The sequence below is a fragment of the Prunus mume genome, linkage group LG2, assembly GCF_029339155.1.
Source record: "Prunus mume cultivar Tortuosa linkage group LG2, ASM2933915v1, whole genome shotgun sequence".
Lineage (NCBI taxonomy): Eukaryota > Viridiplantae > Streptophyta > Magnoliopsida > Rosales > Rosaceae > Prunus > Prunus mume.
Window position 1 is genome coordinate 38,519,727 of NC_142699.1, and position 24,329 is coordinate 38,544,055.

The following is a 24,329-nucleotide window of genomic DNA, read 5'->3' on the forward strand; positions in this document are numbered from 1 at the left end:
TTCTTTTTCCGGGTTTAACTACCACAGTTGACGGAGATTGGCTGTAAAGAATCGGAATCTTCAAGTGATGATTCGACTCACTCAAAGCCTCACCAAACTGGCACAGTACTCAACTGTTCATGTTTTTCATGAATGTGCTGCAACTTTCACATTGAAGCACAAAGTGAGCCTCTTTTTGCAGAGCTTTATACTTCCCATTCGCTAAAAATCATTTTCATATTGAATTATCCGAATATATATTGCACAGGGGTTTAGCTTAGTTGTTTCACTGATGGCATCTAATATTATTTCAATTTGCCACAGTTTGTTGGTTTTCAGAAGGATCTTACTCAATTGGAAGAACAAGTGATGCGCAAAAGGTGCAAACGTAGTGCAGGTACTTCAGTTCAGTTCCCATTCCCCTGCATCACTATTTATTCATTTCTTTGGAGATAAATGCCTGGAAGGAAAAAAGGTAACTGTATTTGATGAGAATTACGGTAATCATTATATTATACATTCCCATCTAATCATAACATCACTTTACTAGCATGGAGATTATTCTTAGAAATCATTTTCCTATTTATATATATATACATCTCCCTAAATTAATTTCATTAGATCACCCTGCTCTGTATAAATATTTGTTCGACTGCATTTAGAGTCATGTGTAGCGACTAGCTGGAAAAGTTTACACCAACAATTAGATATGTTATCAGTGATATCAAACCTTAACACTTGTATACCTACTGTCATCACTTGAAACTCTTTCCTTTTCTTCCGTTTTTGCCTTCTTCTTTTGCCGTTTTTGTTTTTCATTCTTCTTTATCAGCAGTTAAGTGTTTCATATATTTTCAAAGCTTCAATTACCGTGGTCTCTTTATGTGGAAACTTACAGAGAAAGTACAGTTTCCATTTGAAATTTTCAAACACCAGTTACAGTTTCCAGTTTAATTTATTTTCTGTTTTGCTAAAATGAATCAGTGAGCAAGTTCTAGATCAATGCTATAACATACATTTGAATTCTCGGACTTAAATGAATCAATGCTATAAACTTGGATTTTTTTAACACAGGAGGGGTACAATTGTTAATCTCATATGAATTCATTTTTCTAGGATTCTACTTGTTAATTAAATCTAGGTTCATATTGGTGTTCAATTTTCTGGTGCTGCCAATCTTATATTAGCGTAGTTTCTTTCAAGTGTAAACGCCACTTCTCTGTTCTTGGCACTCTATAAAGTAACCAAGAGAAGTGTTTGGCGCCAGAAAATTATTCCTGTTGTTTCAATAAGAATTCTTATTGGATAGTATTCCTTTTTTTTTCAATAAGAATTGGTTGTAAATTGTTTGCTTCATCTATTAATCTGCAACATTTGTTATATGCTTCCATCTTACCACTGGATGCATTTGGCACCTCTCTTTCCTCACTTTGTAACCTTTGTGTGAAGAATCCGAGTTATTATGAGATAACCTACACGCAGTAATGTCTCTTCAGAATTTGATGATACTCTTTTGCAGATTTGGGGCTAACATCCATTTGAAGTGTAAACAGTCCTTAGAAGTTGTTTATAAAAATTTGATGAACTGGAGGGTTTACTGGAGTGTTGAGGGAACCTTGAAGCTTTCATTGAACTATCTATTTGTATATGTGAGAATCTGAAGAATCTACCAGCAGTGGAAGCTCTGAAAATTTCCCCAGAATGAAAAGATGCACCGAGGAGAGCCAGAGTCATGTGTACGTTTCTTTCTCAAATCAGAATTTATGATTTGCTTTCTTGTCCTCTCTCACTTTCATCTGTTGTTAATTAACTTATTGGCCATTAAGTTTGTTGTCTACTGCAAATTGAAGGAACATATTCAACTCATCAGTAGTTTGTTGTTAATTAACTTTCTTTCTCAAAGAAGAAGTTGAGGAAAAAAAAATTAGTTTACTATAAATTGAAGGAACATATTCAACTCATCAGTAGTTTGTTTGGTTTTAATTGCTTCGTTGAAGGAACTATAAATACAACATTGTGTTTTCACAATCTTTGTGGAATAACACTTAAGATTGTTGAGGAAAATTAGGTTTGTTAGTCTGGAAGACCAACTAATACATAGAGAACAGGCAAGACCAGTTCAACTCTTGCATGATTTTGTTCCAATTTTCGGATCTGCAAACAGAAGCTTTTAGTCCTTAGTTTCATAAAATGGCCATGTTTTTGTTGCTGGTGTTTGTGTGGTCATGATGTCATTGCAACATCTAGTGTAATCCTCTGTTTCATATTTTAATTTTTCTTTCTTTTCCAGGCAAGGAGATACATGGCATAATGCGGCAAATGGTGTTTTTCATTATGCAGGTTTCAGCTATATATATGGCATATCAGTTGTTGACGGTGATAGACTTTTTTGCCTTGAGTATCTTATAGTACACTAAAATAATAATAATCATGATACATGTTGATTTATTTTCCTCTTTCCCGTTTCTACAGTTAAGGTCCTCTGTTATTTGATAGTATGTCATTTTTACTTATGCTGTTGCAAGAATCAGGTAAAGGAGTCTTTAGTTATAAGCTGTTTACCATCATTTTAAGGTTGAAGGTAATTTTGAACATTTCTTGCTAAGTTTATCTTGGTGTTATATTGACCAGGCAGAGTCGAGATTGAAGAAGAAACTCATGCATGCGATGTGCGTGTGATCTAGAACTTATTGTTTTGGACAATATGGTAAGCTACTATTCCTTTTGTTTGTTTTCTTGACACATAATATAAGTAGAGTTATATTCTTATTTATGAGATAACCTACACACAATCATGTCTCTTCAGGATTTGATGATAATGTTTTGCAGATTTGGGGCTAGCATCCATTTGAAGTGTAAACAGTCCTTACGAGTGACCTCAACTAAAATTTAGAGCAACCTGTGCAAAACACAAAAGTGAACATAACCGTGACAGTCTCATTTTAATGGAAGTGCGATTTTGAGGTTGCTATTGTGAAACAATGGAAGAGCAATACATGTACAGAGAGACATCGGGAGAGAGCTGCGGGCATCACAATGGACGAACATTGGGTATTAATCATACTAACAACAATAGCCCTTTGTGAAAATGGGAGAATGCATGAGGAATACTATGTGATACTACTTCTCACTGTACAAGACAAAACATAAAACCACAAAGAGAGATTAAGAGACTTGCTTCAGAGCATTGGCAATCTCATTAGCTTTTGCTTGCCCACTCACACAGGTGACCAACAAGGGGCTCTCTAGTGGAACAATGCCATCTCTTAGATAGCTTCCTGATGTTTTTAGCAGCTCTTCTGAACCCTTTCCCACCACCTCTTTCATGATTATGGTCTTAGCAGCTGTTTCCTTTTGATTCCAAAGAATAATGTTTTTCACTTTGGTATCAGTCAATTGGCAGTGATGTTGAATCAATTTTGTTAAGCAGGTTCAAACTTTGGTAATTGATTCTTAGCTGACTAATGATGCTTCCTTTTCTGATGTTACACCAATGTTACACCAATGTTAACCAAAACTGCCGAGACCCTCTTCTTCCTCTCATCCATTAACGGTAAATGGAAGAACAGTGGAACCTTGCCAAACTTCCACCCTGCATGTTTCAGATAGGTTGGGAGCCGCAAATAATGTTAAGGTGGACAATAAGTACCTCAAGAAAGGGCATTATTGAAGCTCCGTCATTTGCTGAGAAGCTCATTCTAATTGAGCATTTAAGAGAGAACTAGCCACAATTTTGATATGTAACGTAGAACTCTTATTTACAAGAAATGGACGACAGAAGGAAAGTGAAAGTAGTTGCATTCATTCGCTGGCCTCCCGAAATTGTTCACCGCTCTGTGTTTACAAATTTGCTGTCGTTTAATTTCCAAGTCTGGCACACTTTGCGCATGATACTCAACTTTTTTACTTCTTTCTATCCTTGAGACAAGTGCGTATTAGATTCATTTTCCTATGTTTTCATTTTTGGATTATTAGTAGTTACTGAGTTTTACTTTTAAGTCTCCTCCAAGATACAAGATTGATGAGTTTTCCGTGTGGGAAGAGGGAACCTTAGTAGAGGGAGAATTTTTTTATATGTTCCGGGTACACTACGTGGTTGGTATACTATCCAATACACATAGAATATGTGGAATTATTCTCCAACTAACCACATTACTTTTTATGATTTGTGGCTAGCTGCATTGGAAATATTTCACATGTTTTATGTCAATTGGATGGTGCACCAGCCACGTAATTTATCGGAACACTCATTAAAGGAGACATGATGAGAGAGGGTTAGTGATTGATGGTGTGCCAACAAAAGAATGGGGAGTTTAAGCAAGCAAAGTATAATTAGATGAGTGCATAAAGTGAAGTCTTATTAGTGAGTGTTCCACTTTAATGTCTTTTCACAAGGTTCTCTATTTTATTTAATTAGATTTTCTTGTGGGTGAAACTTCTCCGATAATAAATAATTTACACTAGAAAATCAATACAAATAATTCCGTTGCATATTGCTGCTCAAAGTAGATATAGAGATATTGCAAAACAATTGTTAGTGAATAATGCATTATATTATAGAGTAGAAGAATAAGGTAAGATTAAAAAAGATACAGTACCACTTTTTTAAAAAATAAAAATAAAAATTTGTAGATAGATTGATTTCCGATACTCGATGTATTTTCTATGCCCCAAGTGGCCATGTTCTAAAATGATAAATTATTTGATATATATATATATATATATATATTCCATTTGATGTTGGAGAGAGAGAATAAGAATATGGATATGTCTGGTGCCGAATCCATGTCCATGGATAAAGAGAAACAGAGAAAAACATAAAAACAAGAATTTGATATTTTTTTAGTTTATCTTTAAAAAAAACTAATTAAACATATTCATGAAGAATATGCATACACACTTCTCAGCCAAAAAATTAAAAATAAATTTCATAATGTCAAAATAAGATTTTCGCAGCCTTAAAGCTTAGAGAATGTCACAAGGAGTTTCTAACGGGTGTCCTTCGACAACAACTTCACGTTTCATTTCAGCTATATTTGTATTATTTATCTTTAATTTGAGTAGATGATAACATCTTCATGTCTAATAATAGCCTTGATCGAAGCATGATAACGTCTCTAATTTTTCTCTTCCTTTTCAGCCACCAATTGTTGACCATGCATATATATCCTATACTACTTTTCATACATTGTGCCACTTCTCGTCGTTGAACATATTCCACAAGGTTCCTCATGTGCGTAATAGGTGCAGGTACTTCAGTTTAGTTCAGTTTCCTTTCCCCTCACGGTATTTAATGAAATTTACATTAATTATCATCATATCATTAATTCATTAGTCTACATAAGGATCTATTTGTAAATTAAATCTAGGTTCATATTGGTGTACAATTTTCTGATGATGCCAATCTTATATTAGCTTGGGGGGAAGGGGAAGTACAAGTCCGGAATAAGAGGTTCATATTGCGTAATAGGTGCAGGGTTTCAGCTATACATATGGCATATCATTTATTTAATTTAATTTTTTTCTTTTTGGGAGAGCATAGCAGTTGTTGATCTATTTTTCTTTTTCTTTTTCTTGTTTCTACAAACAGACTTTGATATTAAATATGAATTGTGAATTCAATTTCGTTGTGTTTGCTGTAATAAAGTTGGGAAATAAGCTGGTGTAATGTGTTTCGAAATAGTGTGCTGAAATGATCAGGCTACAAATTGCGTTCTAATATAATCACTTGGGGACGTGAAATGACCAAAGTGCCCTCCATATAAAAGCAGATGTATCAACCCTAACACTTCTGACTTCTCTCTCTCTCTCTCTCTCTCTCGCTTTCCTCCATCGACCACCACCACTCTCTTTCTCCCTCTGTCGCGAAAACCTAATCTGGTGAGACCTATGAATTTGTCTGATTATTTTCGTAGGACCTTTGTGTAGCTAATTTCATGAAACAGTCTTTTGCTTTTCAACAAAAATTCCCTAACCTTTTATTCGCTTGAATTGCGTAATAGCAAATTCACATTGTATAAAGTGGTATTTAAGGGTGTGGTTATGTTTGGCCTTGTAGGCTTCTTGTGCCTGTTTTCTTGTTTCTCTTGGGATGTTATTAGCTTAAATTTGTTTCCGAAGGATCTATTGTCCATTTGTTTTTGTAATCGTTTTTTCTTTCTTTAATAAATTTTCATTTTCTTACCAAAAGAAGATCAGGTTACATGATTGAGTTTGGTGTAATTTTGACTTGTTGCTTCTCCATTGAGTAAAACACCTTATGAAAAAGACTTCATTTAGTCTTTGTTGATCTGTCAATGTCTTGGGTTTTTGAATTTGAATTTTCATGTCCTGCTTGCTTTTTGATGTTATGGTGTTGTAGGAGTTGTGCCCATTGTTTATTTAAAATGCTTACCTGGTTGCATGCATGTTTAATTTCTGTTTTAGTGTGCAGGATGACCTTAACAGACATTGTAGATTTATCTAGCGATGATGAACTTGGAGAGGTTGATGTGAAACCTGTTAAGTTGGAGCCAGGTCTCGTTGCAAGAAAATTGCAATAGAATGAGAACAATAAGGCTCTACTTGCGAAGCATCAAAAGTCAAAGACCCCATGTGCAATACGAGAACTGAAGAAAATAGGAGCTCAAATGCTCTAAGTACTGGTCACAGTAGCTCTAGTATATTAGACCAAGGGCAGTCACTAGTGGATGATACTGGCCTTTCTTATACATCGCCTTTATCTCCAGCACCACTTTGTCGGCAATTTTGGAAAGCTGGGAACTACAATGATGGCATTGGTTCTAAAGTCACAATTCAAAGTATTCTACTATCTACTGTTATATTTTGTACTTGAGTGTAGTGCATCTGGAATTTTACTAATATTGGTGGTTAAAGCATATATTGTCTGATTAGTAGGCCAACTAATTCTGTTGAGGCTCTTTCACGAGTTTTCATGATTTTTCTGGTGATGACTTTTGTTTTGATGATACGGTTTTTCATATACAATGCAATATTTGCAATCTTCTGCATCTAATATTGTTTATGCTAAAGATATTAAGAATGAATAGTATATTTCATTGATATCTGATTGATACACGGAATGACTATTATATACAAATTGATAATATCTAAATAAGGTAAATATAACAGGATTGATGTAGAGAATCAATCCAGGTTGTCTAGATAAGGTAAATACAATAGGATTGATGAAGAGAATCAATCCAGATCAGCTATGACAGGAAGGCAAAAATCAAGGTTGACTTTGATGAGAGATTGCAGATGATTGCGTTGATGAGGAACGAACAACAGCAGCGATCTCCTTAAATTCAGAACCAACACCAATGAGAATGTAAAGGAGAAGATCATCATCAGAAAGGGGGACATCGATGATGGCAAGTTCATCGGCGATAACCTTAACATCTTGCAAATACTGAGAGACAGGCTTATCCTCACGACGCATAAGAGTAAGGCGTTCCTTGAGACCAAGGACACGAGCACGTGCTACGGATGCAAGAATGGCATGGAGGAGCAGCTGGTCCTGACGAATCCAAAGGCGCGAGGCGCGGCTGGAGTGTCTGGTGGGCATGTAGAAGAACCATCCACATAGCCTAGGAGGTCATAGCCAATAAGGAGGGCGTTAAACTGGGCACGCCAAGATGGGTAATTTGTAGGGGTAAGCTTGACGGGAAGTTGTGCAGCAGCGTTGATGGTGATTAGGGAGGATATGGTGGTGGAGTTGGTGTTGGTGATGATTGGGGTGGATATATCAGAGGATTCAGGAGCCATGAGTATAGACCACTGGAAGAGGAAAAAAAAAGGAACAGAGGATGCTCGTTGGAGCCTTAGGGCTGTGATACCATAAAGATATTAAGAATGAATAGTATATTTCATTGATATCTGATTGATACACGGAATGACTATTATATACAAATTGATAATATCTAAATAAGGTAAATATAACAGGATTGATGTAGAGAATCAATCCAGGTTGTCTAGATAAGGTAAATACAATAGGATTGATGAAGAGAATCAATCCAGATCAGCTATGACAGGAAGGCAAAAATCAAGGTTGACTTTGATGAGAGATTGCAGATGATTGCGTTGATGAGGAGATGATTTCCTTTGATGAAGGTTCCCTTTTATATGCATGGTATGTTCTATGACATTACTCTTTTTGGATCACAGATGGCAAAAACTATCTACATGTCCACCCAATGTTCCTTCATTCAAATGCCACTTCACATAAATGGGCCTTTTGTGGTAAATTCAATCTTACTTCATTCTTCTTTATGTATATGTTAATGAATTCAACTTTATGTATGTTGTGCTTTTTTCCTTTTTGACAAGGACAATACATTCCTTTTTTTATTCTTGTTTTCAGCCATATCAGATCTACTTGACAATGCAGTTGATGAGGTAATTTGTGAATGTTTATATTTTACCTTTCCTTTTTTTTTTTTCCTGTGGTGGTGAAGAGTAATAACAATCTGCTTGATCTTGCAATTGAATTAAACAAGAGTCATAGAGATTTTCGGATAAACGTGTTATAGAGATTTTATATTTGAGTAGAATCTTTAATGGTTTCTGAGTATCTAATAACTTTCTTTTCATGATATTTTCTCACCTTTTTTTGGTTTAGTTTCCTCGTAATTAAAGAAGACCCAAGATGAGCAAAAGTTGTTAAGTCATTGGAAAATAGTAATCTATAGAAGAGGCATTGTATATCCATGTGAAGCTCAGTGAATTTGAGGCTGTGGACATTTAATAAATAGTTTGATCTTTACCTAAGCTATTTGTAGGGTGTAAGAACCTGGATTCCTTGGCCAAATAAAAATTAGTGGGCATGTATATATATGTTAGAGGAAGAATATGTTTTATTTATTTCCTTCTAAAAGTACTATTGGTACATCAAGAAAAAAGAAAAAGGATATTGGGTCAGTGCCTTTTCAGTCATGGCCTTTCTTATGGCGTTTACCCTGATTATGTTTTGACCTAGTTTTGAGAGTTTGACGAATCATATCATGTTTTGCATTTCACTCTTCTTCATTGTTAATTTGGATAGATCCAAAATGGGGCCACTTTTGTCATTGTAGATAAAACCTCAAATCCAAGGGATGGAAGTCCAGCATTGTTAATTCAAGGCATGGGTGTATATGTACAGGATTCTTTTATTCTTACAATCTTTAATATCTGAGATGTATTTACCTAGCTTGTCCAAAATTTGATACTATTTTTGCCTATTGAAACTATTTTTGTTTTTTCAGACAAGAAGATGCTCAAGAGTTCCCTTAGCTTCATTATGGATCAGATGCATGATGAATTACTTAAGCTTGAAGGACAGCCCTCGAGTATTAATGGCCTTAAATCATCTCTAGTATCTTCTGCAGAATTAAGCTATATTTTTGGAGGACAATTGATCTTGATCTTGGTTTTTCTGTTTTCTTTTTTTCAGAGGAAAGACGAACTTTTTTAAAGAAGGGTGGGTGACTATCAAAGAGCATTATGTCAGGCCTCCAAGATGGTGGAAAGAATTTCATCTTCAAGATGGACGCAGACATTATAGTCATCAATTTGTACTGAAATGCTGGATTTGGAATCAAAATTTTGTTACTCTTATTTGAGCCAGCAATTTGTATATTGTATTTCAAGGGATATGTATAATGCCATAGTCTAACTGAAGTTGTATTAATTTATGCCGAGCCGTCCTTAGCTTGGGGTGGTTATCATTATCAGTATAGAATTTTGTAAGGGGAAATGTCTGATATAATCACTTTCTGTTTCTTTCTGCAGTTTTATCTTGGCAATTTCTGTTTCTTTCCCCTTTTCTTTTCAAATTGCACAAGAAAAAGAAAAGCCCACAATTTGTTTATTGTATTTTTATTGCTTTTTTATTGCTCGTCTATTGTCACTTTATTGCTCGTTTATTGCTACCGTATTGTTTTTGTATTGCATGTTTATTGCTCGTCTATTGCACTTTATTGCTCGTTTATTACTACCATATTGTTTTTGAGCAGTGAACTAATCCCAGATAATTAGTTCCAGAATTGGGGGCCAACCGCCAAGAAACTTGCTCATTTCATTCCAATCTTTCAAAGTAGAATTAGAAGCATTGCAGTTTAAGTTTTTTGAGCTAACTCGAAGCAAATTGATCAAAGAAGCAATGAGAACTTACACGAACCGTGGAGCTCTTGTACAAAAAATGCAGCGAGCAAAGTGGGTTGGTGAAGAGGGTGATGATGGTGCAGTATTTAACGTTCGCTGTTGACCGTTTGATAGCTACTTAAGTAGCTCGTTTGTGAGAGAGAGAGAGAGAGAGAGAGAGAGAGAGAGAGAGAGAGAGAGCCCTATCAATGAGAGATATTGAGACATTTGAATTTACCTGGTTTTGGAAAAACTGCAGCTTATTAGGCCTAATAGAGAAGACAATGTCATGTGCCTCCCTATCAACTTTGACAAGAAATAAGAAAAAGATGCACTAGCAGTGGCATTAAAAACCACCAAAGCTACACCTTTGAAAACCCCAAAAAGGGAACCAGCAAGCAAGGACATGAATACAGTACCAGAGGCAAAAACAAAAGCAAAATAAATAGACCAATCAATGCCAAACAGTCATTGCAACAAATGAAAAGGAAGTAAGGACAATGATTTTGTGGGGTAAATAAGAGCAATACAATATTTTTGTGGTTTGGAAACCTCTCGCAAGATTCCATCAACCAATGGGGTCTATGAAACTCATGGTCATCATGAAGAAAAACAAAACAATACCATTCAGACTGAGGCCAAATAAAAAAAGAAAATGCCATTCAGATTGAGAATTCAATATGATGTCAATCATGTCGAAAGAAAAAACTGTGTAACCTAACATGAATTATATATAATCTATAATGTCCAGAGCAGTCGAACTACGATTGAAGAGAGAATATTCGAAGAAGCAATGCCCTCTCCCTTCTCGCCTAGCTTCTTTGCACCATAACCCTGTAAAACACCAAGCTTAAGTGCTTTTTGTCCTTCTTCCAGACTTCTTTTTCTCATAGCCATCAATAAATCTGTTCCTTGGGAACTAATGTTCTCTTCTTTCCCACTTTCACATTTCTCTTTGTCCACTACAATTGAACTTGCACCATCACCTGCCAATTTTTCCGACTGATGTTTCTTGTCTTCATCAATCTCAGCTCCTTCTCCATGGATGCTCTCATAACCATAAGGGCTATTGCTTCCCCACCATTTATTGGATGCAGTGGATAAGCCATCATATGAGAATCCATGTTTAAATTCATCATATGTTGTATTTCCTTTAGTCAAGCTTAAGGTGAGTATATTCTGGGGACGTCCAGTCTGAACATTTTTGCTTCCTTGCTATTGCGCAAGAGGAGAAACTGTGATGCCTTGTGATTTCGCCATTTCACTATCAGGGTGTTGAGATCACTGCATTCCAAAATTTAAAAGGAGTAAGATGAATGAGAAGGACGAAGAAACAAACACTCTTTTTGAGTAACCAAGAAAAGAAATTAAAGCCCTTTTTGAATTGAAAAAAAGAAAAAGAAAATAGCTCTTTTGTACAAAACTTAGGCAATAAGCAACCCGAAAATCCTACTGTCAGGCAAAATGTGGTATGTTATTACAGCTATGAAGTTAATGCAAGAAGAAGCATCCATCAAGGATAAGTTACAGATGGGAATAACTCAAAAGAACAATGAAAGAAGAAAGATTTTTTCCAGGGAACATCAAAGATGAGTCACAGAATTTGACAGGTAAATGACTAAGAGGAAAGCACCACTAGGGATCCATACACTAGACTCTGCTTAATACATATTCAATCCCTTATTAACATCTAAAGCTGAAGCCTTTCTGATGATTCATTAATGTTCTAAACGCGGGATTTTGAAGCATATCCAAAAATTTCCTTCTTTTAATCCTCAAGCATAATATATCAAGCCCAAATAAAATAAGCTCTTCCGTATAAATGCAAAACTCTCTACACAAGTAGTGTCTTTGACCAAATAGGAGAAATAGCAACCAAAAATCTGGCTGAAACTCGGCCAAGATATGAACTTTGTGCCCTAATCTTTGGCATACAAACCTTGTTTCTCGTATCTTCAGAAAACCTTTCAATCTCTTGTGCTGCACAGGGAACTAGTCCTACAATCACCACACAAATGGTCACTGCACAGGGAACTAGTCCTGCAATCACCACACAAATGAGCACTCTACTACTATATTAGATAAGTATTCAAAAGCAGAGTCTGTCTAAGTAAATCACCTATGAAATAAACCTTTGATAAATATCAAGAGCTGTATGTATGCACATACATACACATAAACAAAGGGGGAATCTTTACAAAGAAAACTAATCCTTTTTTTAGTAAAGAAGACCACTCCAAGATTTAAAATATACTTTAATATATCTTATTTAGCTCCAGCACTATAAATCCATATGCAATTGCTCATCTACGTGAGAGCAGGACCAATAGAACAACAACCCAGAAACAGACAATTGAAAGAATCCCAAAAGAAACACACATATTGAAAAGCTCACAAAACGATTTCAATAAAAATAGAAACGCATAAGGTCCAAATGTAATCAGAACAGAAAGGTTATAAATAAATACCTGGATGCCCCGTTTCAACGATCCGAGACAAGAATCCGATAGCCCACTGCGGCAAGAATGGACATTTTGGAACTGATTCATATCGAGCTTCTTGTTAATGATTCCCACAATGAAGTAAATGCTATCAGAAGGCAGCAAATCGACTCTGATTTGTCCATTATGTCCATTATTTCTTCTCATGAAAGAAAATATAAAGGATTAAAACTTAAAGGACATGTATTCAAGGCTTTGGCTAAGCTTTTATTTTTCTGGGTTGGACTTGTAAGACCAGATAACCCTAGATAGGGGATAAAGATTGAGTTTTTTTGTTGAGAAATTGACACAAGGATGGGTTTCGCGAGAGTGGGAGAAACAGAGTGGTGTTGGTCATGGAGCGGCGGTGGAGAGATAAAATGCTGAGAGAGGAAGAGAGAACGCAGAGAGCGAGGTCAGAAGTTTTCGGTCAACAATCAATGGCCAATAGCTCCACAATAAATATGCTTTTATATGGAGGGCACTTTGGTCATTTCACGTCCCCAAGTGATTATATCAGAACACAATTTGTAGCCTGATCATTTCAGCACACTATTTCTGAAACCTGATTACACTAGCTTATTTCCCAATAAAGTTTAGGTAGGGGTGTGTGTGTGGGTCCTTGCGTTTGGGGACGATGAGGAGCCCGTCACTTAGCTGTCGTCTAGCACTTTTTACTATTTTTCAATTTCATCAATAATAATGTGGATATAAAAACAACGCATTTGACTCTGATGCAAATCATTACTTGCAATTTCTTTTGAAGATTTTCAGTATAAGACATAGTTTAACTAGAGGGAGGAAATTTTTTTTTTATATTTAAAAATAAAAAAGAAAAAAAAGAGAAGGGGAGTTTTCAATACACATTATTAAGATGTCATAAGAGTTCAGACTTGAAAACACTAATTTGTAAATCAAAATCATTTTCTACTAACCTAGAACTTGTTCACATTTGTTACCTCTTTTCTGGTTGGGGAATGCTAGCAACCTTCTCTTCAACCTTCTCTTTTGGACATTCTCCATTTTCTTCATGACATGTGTCCATTTTCTTACACTTAAAATAATGTAATTAATGCATCAAACAAGCCATCATTAGTTTTCCAGTTTTACCCTTATTAAATATATTGATTTTACTGTTTTCTTTAATTTATCCAATTTTTTTTTACAAACTTCTTACCACCTTGTTAAAAATTAATTAAGAAAAAGCATTTTTTTTAATTAAAAAAAACTCTAAAGGCAATGAGACATTCAAATAAGACTTAAAAATTAAATAAGAAAAAACGTTATTTTTATTTTTTGTTGCCTGAAAGATTCCAAAGGAAGTAAGGAGAGACATTGGTTTAATCTAAAATTTGGTATGCCAGAATTTTAGGAATTTTTTTTTTCAAATAATCAAACTCCAAAGGCAGCAAGGGATATAAATAAATATAAATAAAACTATGAACTTCCTATGGAATCTGATTATTTGGGGTTATATATATATATTTAGTTGTCACTGAAAATTCTCTTTAACTTTATTTAGTAGTATAAAAAAATGCAATTAATGAACTTCCTTTTGAAGGAAGTCTTTTTTTTGTATAAAAATGTGATATTTCTATTGAGTGTCTTTTTAGGTCATTCTTTTGTGTTTAAAAAAATAGAAGTTTTATTTCTGAAAAAGATATACATTTTTTTTTTAAACTGACATTTTTTATTATTTAATTGTTTACATATGGTAAGGGAGTTGTACAATTATTTTTGAACAAATTGAATGACAAAACATTTAATAAGGGTAAACTTGGAAAACAAATGTTAACTTGTTTGATGCATTAGTTACATCGATTTAAGTGAAGGAAAGTGACACGTGTTATGAGAAAGAGAAGGCCCAAGGAGAAGGTTAGAAGAAGGTCTAATATTTCCTTTCGATTAGGTTGATTTTTTTGTTGTCAATAAACTAACTGTTTTTAGATTCCAATAAACAAAAAGCTAGGGGTGCACATTGTTACCGAAAACCTGACCGAACCGGACCGGCTTTGGCGGTTTGGTTCGGTTTTTTTATTCAAATTATTGAAATCGATAGGAAAACCTGCCGACCCGAGTGTGAACCAGTTTGAATTTTTTTAAACCGGCGAAACCCAAACCGGACCGATTTCATTAAATTGCCTAAAAATTTAGACAAATGCCATGATGGGGAATCGATCTCTGCTCACAGTTAATATATAAAGCCCAAATACCACTGGACTGATGTGCCTTCTTGTGTAATGTGTGTATAATTGTATTATTTATTACAATCTAAACATTTTTTTTTAAAGTTAGGGTTTTCCCTGCCCCACACACTCTCCTTTTCTTTTTCTTTTCTCCCACCCCAGCCGACATCCCTTCTTTCTTCTGTTTCTCTCCATCTTTTTTTCTTTCCTCTTCCTCCCGCCGCTGCATCTTCTTCTTGTTTTTTTTTTTTTGGATAAATAGCTGCATTTTCTTCTTTCTTTCCTCTTCTCTCCATCTTCTTCTTCTTTTCTTCTTCTTCCTCCCCATACCCTCAACCAGGAAGTGGTCCTTAATCTCAGTTCAATCCTCTGCCATCGATGCTCGCCGAACCAAACCAAACCGCACCGACTTCTCGGCGTGCCGATTGTAGTCGGTCTTGCATCTCCTCGGCGCGGCGGCGGTCTCCAAAATAGGTGCGCCGATGACCTCCGGTTCGGTGGTCGGCAACTCCTCCAAGACACGGTTATCGAACCGTGAACAGCCCTAAGCCAAAGCTCCTTAGTGCATACCAGGCTGGCTGGCAGAGAGAAAAAGTAAGATCAATTATTTCGAAGAAATAGTGGGCCATTTATTCCCAAGAAAAGTAAGATCAATTATTTCCTTCCTTTATAACAGATTGGTGGTGATCTCAGTCTTGCTAAACTTGAAAGCTGAAAATATGGCCGCTGAGTTTGTGCTTACTTTTGCTGCCGAGAGAATACTGACCAAAGTAGCTGCACTTGCCACTGAACAACTTTGTCTTGCTTGGGGATTCAAAGGAGAACTGGCCAGGCTCGGAGATTCATTATCCCTCATGCAAAACATCTTACGTGATGCTGCTGAGCAACCAACAGATCAGGGCCACGCCGTCAAAGCTTGGGTGAAGAAACTTAAAGACATAGCACAAGATGCTGATGATGTGCTGGATGAATTCCAGTATGAAGTTCTTCGACGTAAACTGGAGCTGCAAAACCACATGAAGAAAAAGGTACTCAACTTCTTTTCAGTCTCCAATCCCATTGCTTTTCGCCTTAAAATGGCACGGAAAATTAAGAACATCAACCAACTTTTGGCGAATCTCAAGAGTGACGCATCTTTGATTGGGCTGGTTGCAAAACAAAAAGATGCAACCCCCCCAGCTATGGTGAACAGAGAAACTGTCTCAAGCTTTGATACAAATGAGAAGTTTTTTGGAAGGGAGAAGTTGTTGTCCTATATAGTCAAGACCTTGACCAACTCCAACAATCAGGAAAATCTTTCCGTTATGCCCATTGTAGGAATGCCGGGCCTCGGAAAAACAACCTTGGCTAAAAAAGTATACAACGAGTTGGCTATAGATAAATCATTTGACGAAAGAATATGGGTGTGTGTATCTGACCCTTTTGACGTCAATTCGATTTTAAGAAGGATCTTAGAAGTACTTAACCCCACAATTGCCAGGATAGAAAGTCAAGAAGCATTGCTTAAAAACCTTCAAGAAGCCTTGGCTGGAAAGAGATATATTCTTGTACTCGATGATGTTTGGAACGAAGATCGTACAAAATGGAGCAATTTGATGAATTGTTTGTCAAAACTTGGTTCCCAAAGAAGCACTGTGATTGTCACCACCCGCAGTGCAAACGTTGCATCAATTACGGAAACAAATCCTAATCTTAGGTGTAATTTGGATACTCTAGAAGAAGATGAATGTTGGTCCATAATGAAGAATAGAGCGTTTCCTAATGAAAACGCTCTCATAAGTGCAGATCTGGAGACAATAGGAAAGCAAATTGCAAAAAAGTGCGCAGGTGTACCACTAGTGGCAAAGGTATGTACTATTTTGAATCTCATTATAATTGATTTTTAAACTAAGAACTACTTTCACCACATCATTATAATTGATTTTGAATCTCATCATAATTGATTTTTGCATGTAATTCGTCCTCTCTGTTTAGTTTGGTAAATATTAGTTTGACAAAACCTTTTACATTTTCACTTTGCTTATGGGGAGCCTGACTTTCAAGCCCACCCATATAGAAATTCTATTAAAAATCCCAAAGTCTGTTTACAAAAACAAAACATCACTCAAAAAATATATAAATTACAACATTGACACCCACTGAAGCCCAGCCCAAGTTTTATTATAAAAACCCAAACTAAATTACCACTTTGCCACCACTTCTTCAAAACAAAAACCCACTTTGAAGCCTATCCTAAGTTTTATTAAAAATCCAAAACACTCAAAATAAGTCCAGCCCACCTTTTTTTAAAAAAATAAACCCAAACAAACCAAAAGAAATTAATAATGGGAAAAGTAGACCAATCACGCAACCGAAGAATTTTATTTGCACAAGAAAAGAAAAAAAAAAGAGCAAAAGCAATTAAAAAAGTAAAAAAATAAATAAATAGAAAGCACATGCACAAGAAAAGAAAAAAAAGAGAGAAAAAAAGCTGTGTCTCAAAACCCACCAAACTTTTTTATTGGCCAAGTCCCTTGCATCGTCCCCTAGCCTCACCATGCCAATGGGGAACCAAGGCTCTGCCAATCTTTCCCCTACGCTGATCAACATGGAAAAATACATCCAAAATTTTATCAACCATAATCTTCAATGACTAGTTCACCCTTCATTTTTGAAGGATGTACATATTTTTTGCTTACTCCTCACAGACCAAAGTGATGATACCATTTGTTAGCGAAAGCAATCGTAAGAAACCCTTAAAAGAGCAAGCATACATATTCATGAGATGAGATGATTTATATAGTTCATCTTATATTTGGCTATGTCCATGGGAGGTATTGATGAATACGCTAATAGAGAAGAAAATTATAATTAAAAAGGAAATCAACTCTTCCAAAATGCAAATAATCTCTCTCCTTTGTAATTTTCTCATAAAACTCTCGTTAATTTCTTGTTATTTATTTACGTAAGGGCAAATCTCTAATCTCTAATATATTAAAATGAGAGTATCCAAATCACTTTGATCACACATGACAAACTCTCACATCACACAAAACCTTTTGTTTTGTTTTTTGTTTCATTAGGATAAATTTTGATCCTTGTGAATCAATGAAGCAATATGTCTTTAAGCTTTGTTGAGTATGGCATTTCTATGAAGTTTGTCAGTGCAATATTTGTATTATTATAATTATGGGCGAATTTCACTTGGACCCCCGCAGGTTTAGCATTATTACGGTCAGACCCCCAGGTTCTATTTATTCCACTTACACCCCCATTTTTAACATGTGTTAACTCATACACCCACCCAAATCTAAGATTAAAATTATCGGAAAAAAATAAAATAAAGCCAAGTCATCCCAAAGCCACCAACCCACCAACCCATTAGCCAGAGCCACCAACACCTCTCTCTTCCATGGGCCACCGATGCACACACACACCCTCATCAACAACTCGACTAAGCAATTTAGCCCTAATGCTAGCTACCAATCCTCAAAGTAGAGAGAGAGAGAATGGAGGATGGGAGGGGACGGAAAAAGGGTTTGGTGTTTCCCTTCTTTTCTTGTTTTCCTTAAATTTAATTAGTTTAGTTTTAGGTTTTTGTTAAAAACAATTAACATAAGGGGTGTGACTATAATAAATCAAACACGTGGGCTCTCACTATAATTATGCCAAAACTCAAGGGGTCTAAATGAAATGCTCCATATAATTATAGTCAAATTTCGATTAAACTACCTAATTGTTTACTGCTTCTTTTTTTGTCATTAGTAAAATTGAATGTACACATATCCTAACTCATGTATACCATCAGGTTTTGGGAGGCATGCTGCGTTCTAAAAACAGTATAGATGAATGGCGGTCAATTCAAGAAAGTGAAATATGGGAATTACCAGAAAGTGATGATAGAATCATGTCAGTTTTGAGGTTGAGTTTTGATAATTTGAAATCAGCACCTTTAAAACATTGTTTTGCATATTGCTCAATATTTATGAAAGATTTCGAAATTGAAAAGGAGAGGTTGGTCCAACTCTGGATGGCTGAAGGATTGCTCCACTCTTCAAGTAATCAAGAGATGGAAGATATAGGGAATGAATATTTTAATATTCTATTGCAAAACTCCTTTTTTCAAGATGTTACAATGGATAAAGATGGAGTTGTTATCACATGCAAGATGCACGATCTTGTGCATGATCTTGCAGAACTAGTGTCAAAATCTGTTGGGAAATTGCAGTCCCTATTTTCAAATGGAGAAGATCTTAGAAATAGCTTGTCAAGTTTTAGTTCTTTACGAGTGTTGAATTTATACGATGCTGCAATTGAGGAGTTGTCAAGTTCAATTGGCAGGTTGAAACACTTGAGGTATTTGGATGTTTCTAGAACACAAATCAAAGAACTTCCAAAATCTATTGGCAAGCTTTACAATCTGCAGACGTTAAGAATGTATACACGGCATACACGGAAACTGGAAAGGTTTCCAAAGGAAATGGAAAATTTGATCAAGTTGAGGCATGTTTATTTCGACCATGATCAGAAAGTTCCATTTGGGATGAGACGATTGACTCGTCTGCAAACATTACGTTACTTTAATTTGGATAAGGAAAAGAATCATGGAATTGATGAGCTGGGTGGCTTAAACCAATTAAAAGGTGAACTAACTATCTCATCTTTGGAACATGTGAAAGACAAAGACGAAGCGAAGAAATCAAATTTAGTAGGGAAAGCAAATATACGAAAGTTGACACTAAAGTGGGGGAATTCCTGGCAGGGAAACAATAAGGAGAGTGATGTTGATGTACTAGAAGGCCTCCAACCGCACCCTAAGCTAGAAATCTTAAAGATTGAAAACTTCATGGGTGGTAAATTAGCATCATGGATGATGAGTCTACTCAATTTGAAAGAGATCTGGTTATCCGACTGCAGGGAATGTGAAGAAGTCCCTCCACTCGGCAATTTGAAAAATCTTAGGCATGTTAAATTTGAACATATGAATAAGCTTAAATGTGTGGAAGTTGAGTTTTATGGTGCGGCTTTGTTTCCATCATTGAAAACGTTAGTTTTTTATAATTGCCCAGCTCTAATTGAATGGAAGGAAGTGGATGTGATTACGCCAGCAGCGGTGTTTCCCTGCCTTGAGGAGTTGACTCTTTGGAATTGCTGGCACTTGAGAAATGCTCCAAGTCGTTTTCCATCTCTCCAGAAGTTGATCATATATAATACTGACCAGGTCATGGCAATGGAAAATATATGCAGTCAACTAATCACTCTCACTCACCTCGAAATTCATAAAGCCTTAGAGCTTACTCGTCTGCCAGTAGGGATGCTGGAAAACAACCACAATCTTCGGGTGCTGCATATTGACCATTGCCATAAGCTTAGCCATTTACCTGATGAGCTACACACACTCCATCTTCTTGAGGGGTTAACACTAGAGAATTGTTCTAGTCTAGAGTTCATTCCAATTGCCACCCAGAGCCAGGACATGCCATGTCTCCGCAAATTGAAGATTGAAAATTGTGAGAAATTATCAAGCTGCTCGAGTGGGTTGGAATATTGCACCTCTCTTCAGGAATTGCATATTGAAAATTGTCAAAATTTGAGGCATTTACCGGTTGATGGGCTACAGACCCTTGTCTCTCTTGAGGAGTTGACTCTAAAGAATTGTCCTAGTCTAGAGTTCATTCCAATTACCACCCAGAGCCAGGGCATGCCATGTCTCCGCATAGTGAATATTCTGAATTGTGAGAAATTATCAAGCTGGCCGAGTGGGTTGGAATATTGCACCTCTCTTCAGGATTTGCATATTGAAAATTGTCAAAATTTGAGGCATTTACCGGTTGATGGGCTACAGAACCCCGTCTCTCTTGAGGAGCTCTACATAAGGAATTGCACTAATCTAGAAGCTATTCCCAGTTTAGACAACCTCACATCCCTCCATACGTTGTCTATTTGGAGTTGTGATGGACTCACAAGTCTACCGAGGGGGCTACAATCCTGCACATCTCTTACAATCCTGACAATCGGGGAATGCCATAATTTGATCTCTCTGGCAGATGTCGATGATATATCCAGATTGCAGTCTCTTTACAATTTACAAATATTTGATTGTCGGAAATTAAAATATTTGCCAACGGGGCTACGCTCTCTGACGAGTTTGGAATATATGACAATCGGTAAGTTTTGGGAAGAGCTCGATTCTTTCCCTGATTTTGAGCTTCCATCACAAATCCGATGGTTAAAGATCTCAGGGTGGCCTGAGCTCAAGTCTCTGCCTCAACAAATTCAACACTTGACTACTTGTTTAGAAGATTTGATTATAGATTCTTTCTACAGCATGGAGGCTCTTCCAGAGTGGTTGGGTAACCTTACATCTCTTATCAACCTGCATATTTGGGACTGTAAGAATCTGATGCGTATGCAACGCCTCACCAAATTAGAAACGCTATCGATTAGTGGATGTCCCAGTCTAGCGGAAAGATGTGCCAAGGAGAGCGGCCCAGAATGGCACATGATTTCTCACATCCCAGATATAAGAGGTAATTAATACTCTGATCAAATCAAATCATTAATTAATTGTTTTTTCAATTCCCTTCTCTTACTTTTCTTTCTACAGTTGACGGAGTTTGGCTGTAAAGAATCGGAATCTTCAAGTGATGATTCGACTCACTCAAAGCCTCACCAAACTAGCATGTTTACTCATGGCATCAATTGGTCTAATTTGCCAACTTCCATAAGGCTTTTACCATCCAGGTACTTCTGTTTCCCATTCGCTGAAAATCATTTTCATATTGAATTATCCGAATATATATTGCATAGGGGTTTAGCTTATTTGTTTCACTAATGGAATCTAATATTATTTCAATTTGCCACAGTTTGTTGGTTTTCAGAAGGATCTTACTCAATTGGAAGAACAAGTGATGCGCCAAAGGTGCAAACTTAGTGCAGGTACTTCAGTTCAGTTCCCATTCCCCTGCATCACTATTTATTCATTGCTTTGGAGATAAACGCTGGAAGAAAAAAAAAGTATTACGCTAATCATTTTCTTAGAAATCATAACATTACTTTACTAGCATGGAGAATACAATTATTCTTAGAAATCATTTTCCTATTTATATATACATCTCCCTAAATTAATTTCATTACACTTTCTATCAATGAAGTACCTGCTCTGTATAAATATTTGTTCGACTGCATTTAGAGTCATGCGTAGCGACTAACTGGAAAAGTTTCCACCAACAATTAGATATGTTATCAGTGATATCAAACCTTAACACTTGCATACCTACTGTCATCACTTGAAACTCTTTCATTTTCTTCCCTTTTTGTCTTCTTCTTTTGCCGTTCGACTGTAGTTAAGTGTTTCATATATATATTTTCAAAGCTTCAATTACCGTGGTCTTTTTATGAGGAAACTTACAGAGAAAGTACTACCATTTGAAATTTTCAAACACCAGTTACGGTTTCCAGTTTAATTTATTTTCTGTTTTGCTAAAATGAATCAGTGAACAAGTTCTAGATCATATAACATACATTTGAATTCTCAGACTTAAATGAATCAATGCTATGAACTTGGATTTTTTAACACAGGAGGGGTACAATTGTTAATCCCATATTAATTCATTATTCTAGGATTCTACTTGTTAATTAAATCTAGGTTCATATTGGCGTTCAATTTTCTGGTGCTGCCAATCTTATATTAGCGTAGTTTCTTTCAAGTGTAAACGCCACTTCTCTGTTCTTGGCACTCTATAAAGCAACCAAGAGAAGTGTTTGGCGCCAGAAATTTATTCCTGTTGTTTCCAATAAGAATTCTTATTGGTGAATTGAGGTTAACCTCTGCTCAAGCTTTAATAGTATTTGTTTTATTGTCAATAAGAATTTGGTTGGCAACCTTTTGTAAATTGTTTGCTTCATCTATTAATCTGCAACATTTGTTATATGCTTCCATCTTACCACTGGATGCATCTGGCACCTCTCTTTCCTCACTTTGTAGTCATTGTGTGTAGAATCCGAGTTATTTATGAGAAAACGTACACACAGTAATGTCTCTTCAGAATTTGATGATACTCTTTTGCAGATTTGGGGCTAGCATCCATTTGAAGTGTAAACAGTCCTTAGAAGTTGTTTATAAAAATTTGATGAACTGGAGGGTTTACTGGAGTGTTGAGGGAACCTTGAAGCTTTCAGTGAACTATTTATTTGTATATGTGAGAATCTGAAGAATCTACCAGCAGTGGAAGCTCTGACAATTTCCCCAGAATGAAAAGATGCACCGAGGAGAGCCAGAGTCACGTGTATGTTTCTTTCTCAAATCAGAATTTATGATTTGTTTTCTTGTCCTCTCTCAATTTCATCTGTTGTTAATTAACTTATTGGCCATTAAGTTTGTTGTCTACTGCAACACAAAGAAGAAGTTGAGGAAAAAAAAATTAGTTTACCATAAATTGAAGGAACATATTCAACTCATCAGTAGTTTGTTTGGTTTTAATTGCTTCGTTGAAGGAACTATAAATACAACATTGTGTTTTCACAATCTTTGTGGAATAACACTTAAGATTGTTGAGGAAAATTAGGTTTGTTAGTCTGGAAGACCAACTAATACATAGAGAACAGGCAAGACCAGTTCAACTCTTGCATGATTTTGTTCCAATTTTCGGATCTGCAAACAGAAGCTTTTAGTCCTTAGTTTCATAAAATGGCCATGTTTTTGTTGCTGGTGTTTGTGTGGTCATGATGTCATTGCAACATCTAGTGTAATCCTCTGTTTCATATTTTAATTTTTCTTTCTTTTCCAGGCAAGGAGATACATGGCATAATGCGGCAAATGGTGTTTTTCATTATGCAGGTTTCAGCTATATATATGGCAAATCAGTTGTTATTGACGGTGATCGAAGGGACTTTTTTGCCTTGAGTATCTTATAGTACACTAAAATAATAATAATAAAAATCCCTTGCTTAAACGGAAATGATACATGGAAATTGATTTATAGAATTTCCTCTTTCCCGTTTCTACAGTTAAGGGAAGTGTGAAGAGGCATGTGGCTCTGTTCTTCATCAGCATTATTTGCCACCTTGAGCCGTTCCGCATGTTAGTCAGAATTTAGCTTAGACTTATCAGCTGCAAGCGCATTGCCCTCAATCCATGAATCGTCGCCAGGTGCCTTGGTGCAAAAACACCTAGGAGTCTTTAAAATCAAAGTTATAAGTTCTGTTTGTGGTTGGGGTGGTGGTGTAGAGACGGGAATGTTGTCGTCAACTCCCATCGGATTTGGGTATGGTTGGGAGGTTGAAGGTAATTCTAAAGGACATTTCTTGCTAAGTTTATCTTGGTGTTATATTGACCAGGCAGAGTCGAGATTGAAGAAGAAACTCATGCATGCGATGTGCGTGTGATCTAGAACTTATTGTTTTGGACAATATGGTAAGCTACTATCCCTTTAGTTTGTTTTCTTGACACGTAATATAAATAGTGTTATATTCTTATTTATGAGATAACCTACAGACAATCATGTCTCTTCAGGATTTGATGATAATGTTTTGCAGATTAAAGGAGTTGTTATAAGGTTTACCATCATTTTAAGTAGCGTCC

At 36.1% G+C, this 24,329-nt stretch overlaps 2 protein-coding genes and 1 pseudogene across 20 annotated transcripts in view; 2 read left to right on the forward strand and 1 right to left on the reverse strand.

The window, feature by feature from the left end:
* LOC103322689 (putative disease resistance protein RGA3) overlaps positions 1-24,173 on the forward strand; it is a 30,931-nt gene extending 6,758 nt beyond the window's left edge. Inside the window, exons 4-10 of one of the 14 annotated variants that reach the window (XR_016123757.1) lie at positions 28-163; positions 304-376; positions 1,499-1,715; positions 2,270-2,355; positions 2,452-2,510; positions 2,611-2,686; positions 2,809-3,139. The gene's annotated coding sequence lies outside the window, so the exon portion shown is untranslated. Of the gene's footprint in view, positions 1-27; positions 164-303; positions 455-1,475; positions 1,716-2,269; positions 2,687-2,785; positions 3,140-24,085 lie in introns of those variants that run through there. The other 13 variants (XR_016123762.1, XR_016123766.1, XR_016123756.1 and 10 more) reach the window with 13 other exon arrangements.
* Positions 10,863-11,475, reverse strand: LOC103324172 (uncharacterized; annotated as a pseudogene).
* LOC103322752 (disease resistance protein RGA2-like) lies at positions 14,906-24,162 on the forward strand. Of its 6 annotated transcripts, none has more exons than XR_016123773.1 (8): positions 14,906-15,361; positions 15,444-16,614; positions 18,555-20,913; positions 21,074-21,276; positions 21,354-21,490; positions 21,613-21,685; positions 22,818-23,034; positions 23,536-23,860. XR_016123773.1 is itself a non-coding variant. In XM_089044884.1 (3 exons), the coding sequence occupies exons 2-3, from the start codon at positions 15,487-15,489 to the stop codon at positions 21,282-21,284; spliced, it is 3,858 nt and encodes a 1,285-aa protein (XP_088901010.1). In that variant the 5' UTR covers positions 14,907-15,361; positions 15,444-15,486. The 6 variants fall into 6 exon arrangements, 1 of the variants encoding a protein (XP_088901010.1); XR_016123770.1 differs by adding an exon at positions 24,086-24,161 and having other exon boundaries at positions 14,909-15,361; positions 18,555-21,276; positions 23,536-23,585; XR_016123771.1 differs by having other exon boundaries at positions 14,908-15,361; positions 15,461-16,614; positions 18,555-21,276; positions 23,536-23,629.
* Positions 24,174-24,329: the final 156 nt, after the last annotated feature.

Bases quoted from the DNA above. Each gene is read 5' to 3' on its own strand.
- LOC103322752 (XM_089044884.1), top strand. From the start codon at position 15,487: ATGGCCGCTGAGTTTGTGCTTACTTTTGCTGCCGAGAGAATACTGACC. The intron at 16,615-18,554 runs GTATGTACTATT...GTATACCATCAG, and splicing joins GTGTACCACTAGTGGCAAAG to GTTTTGGGAGGCATGCTGCG.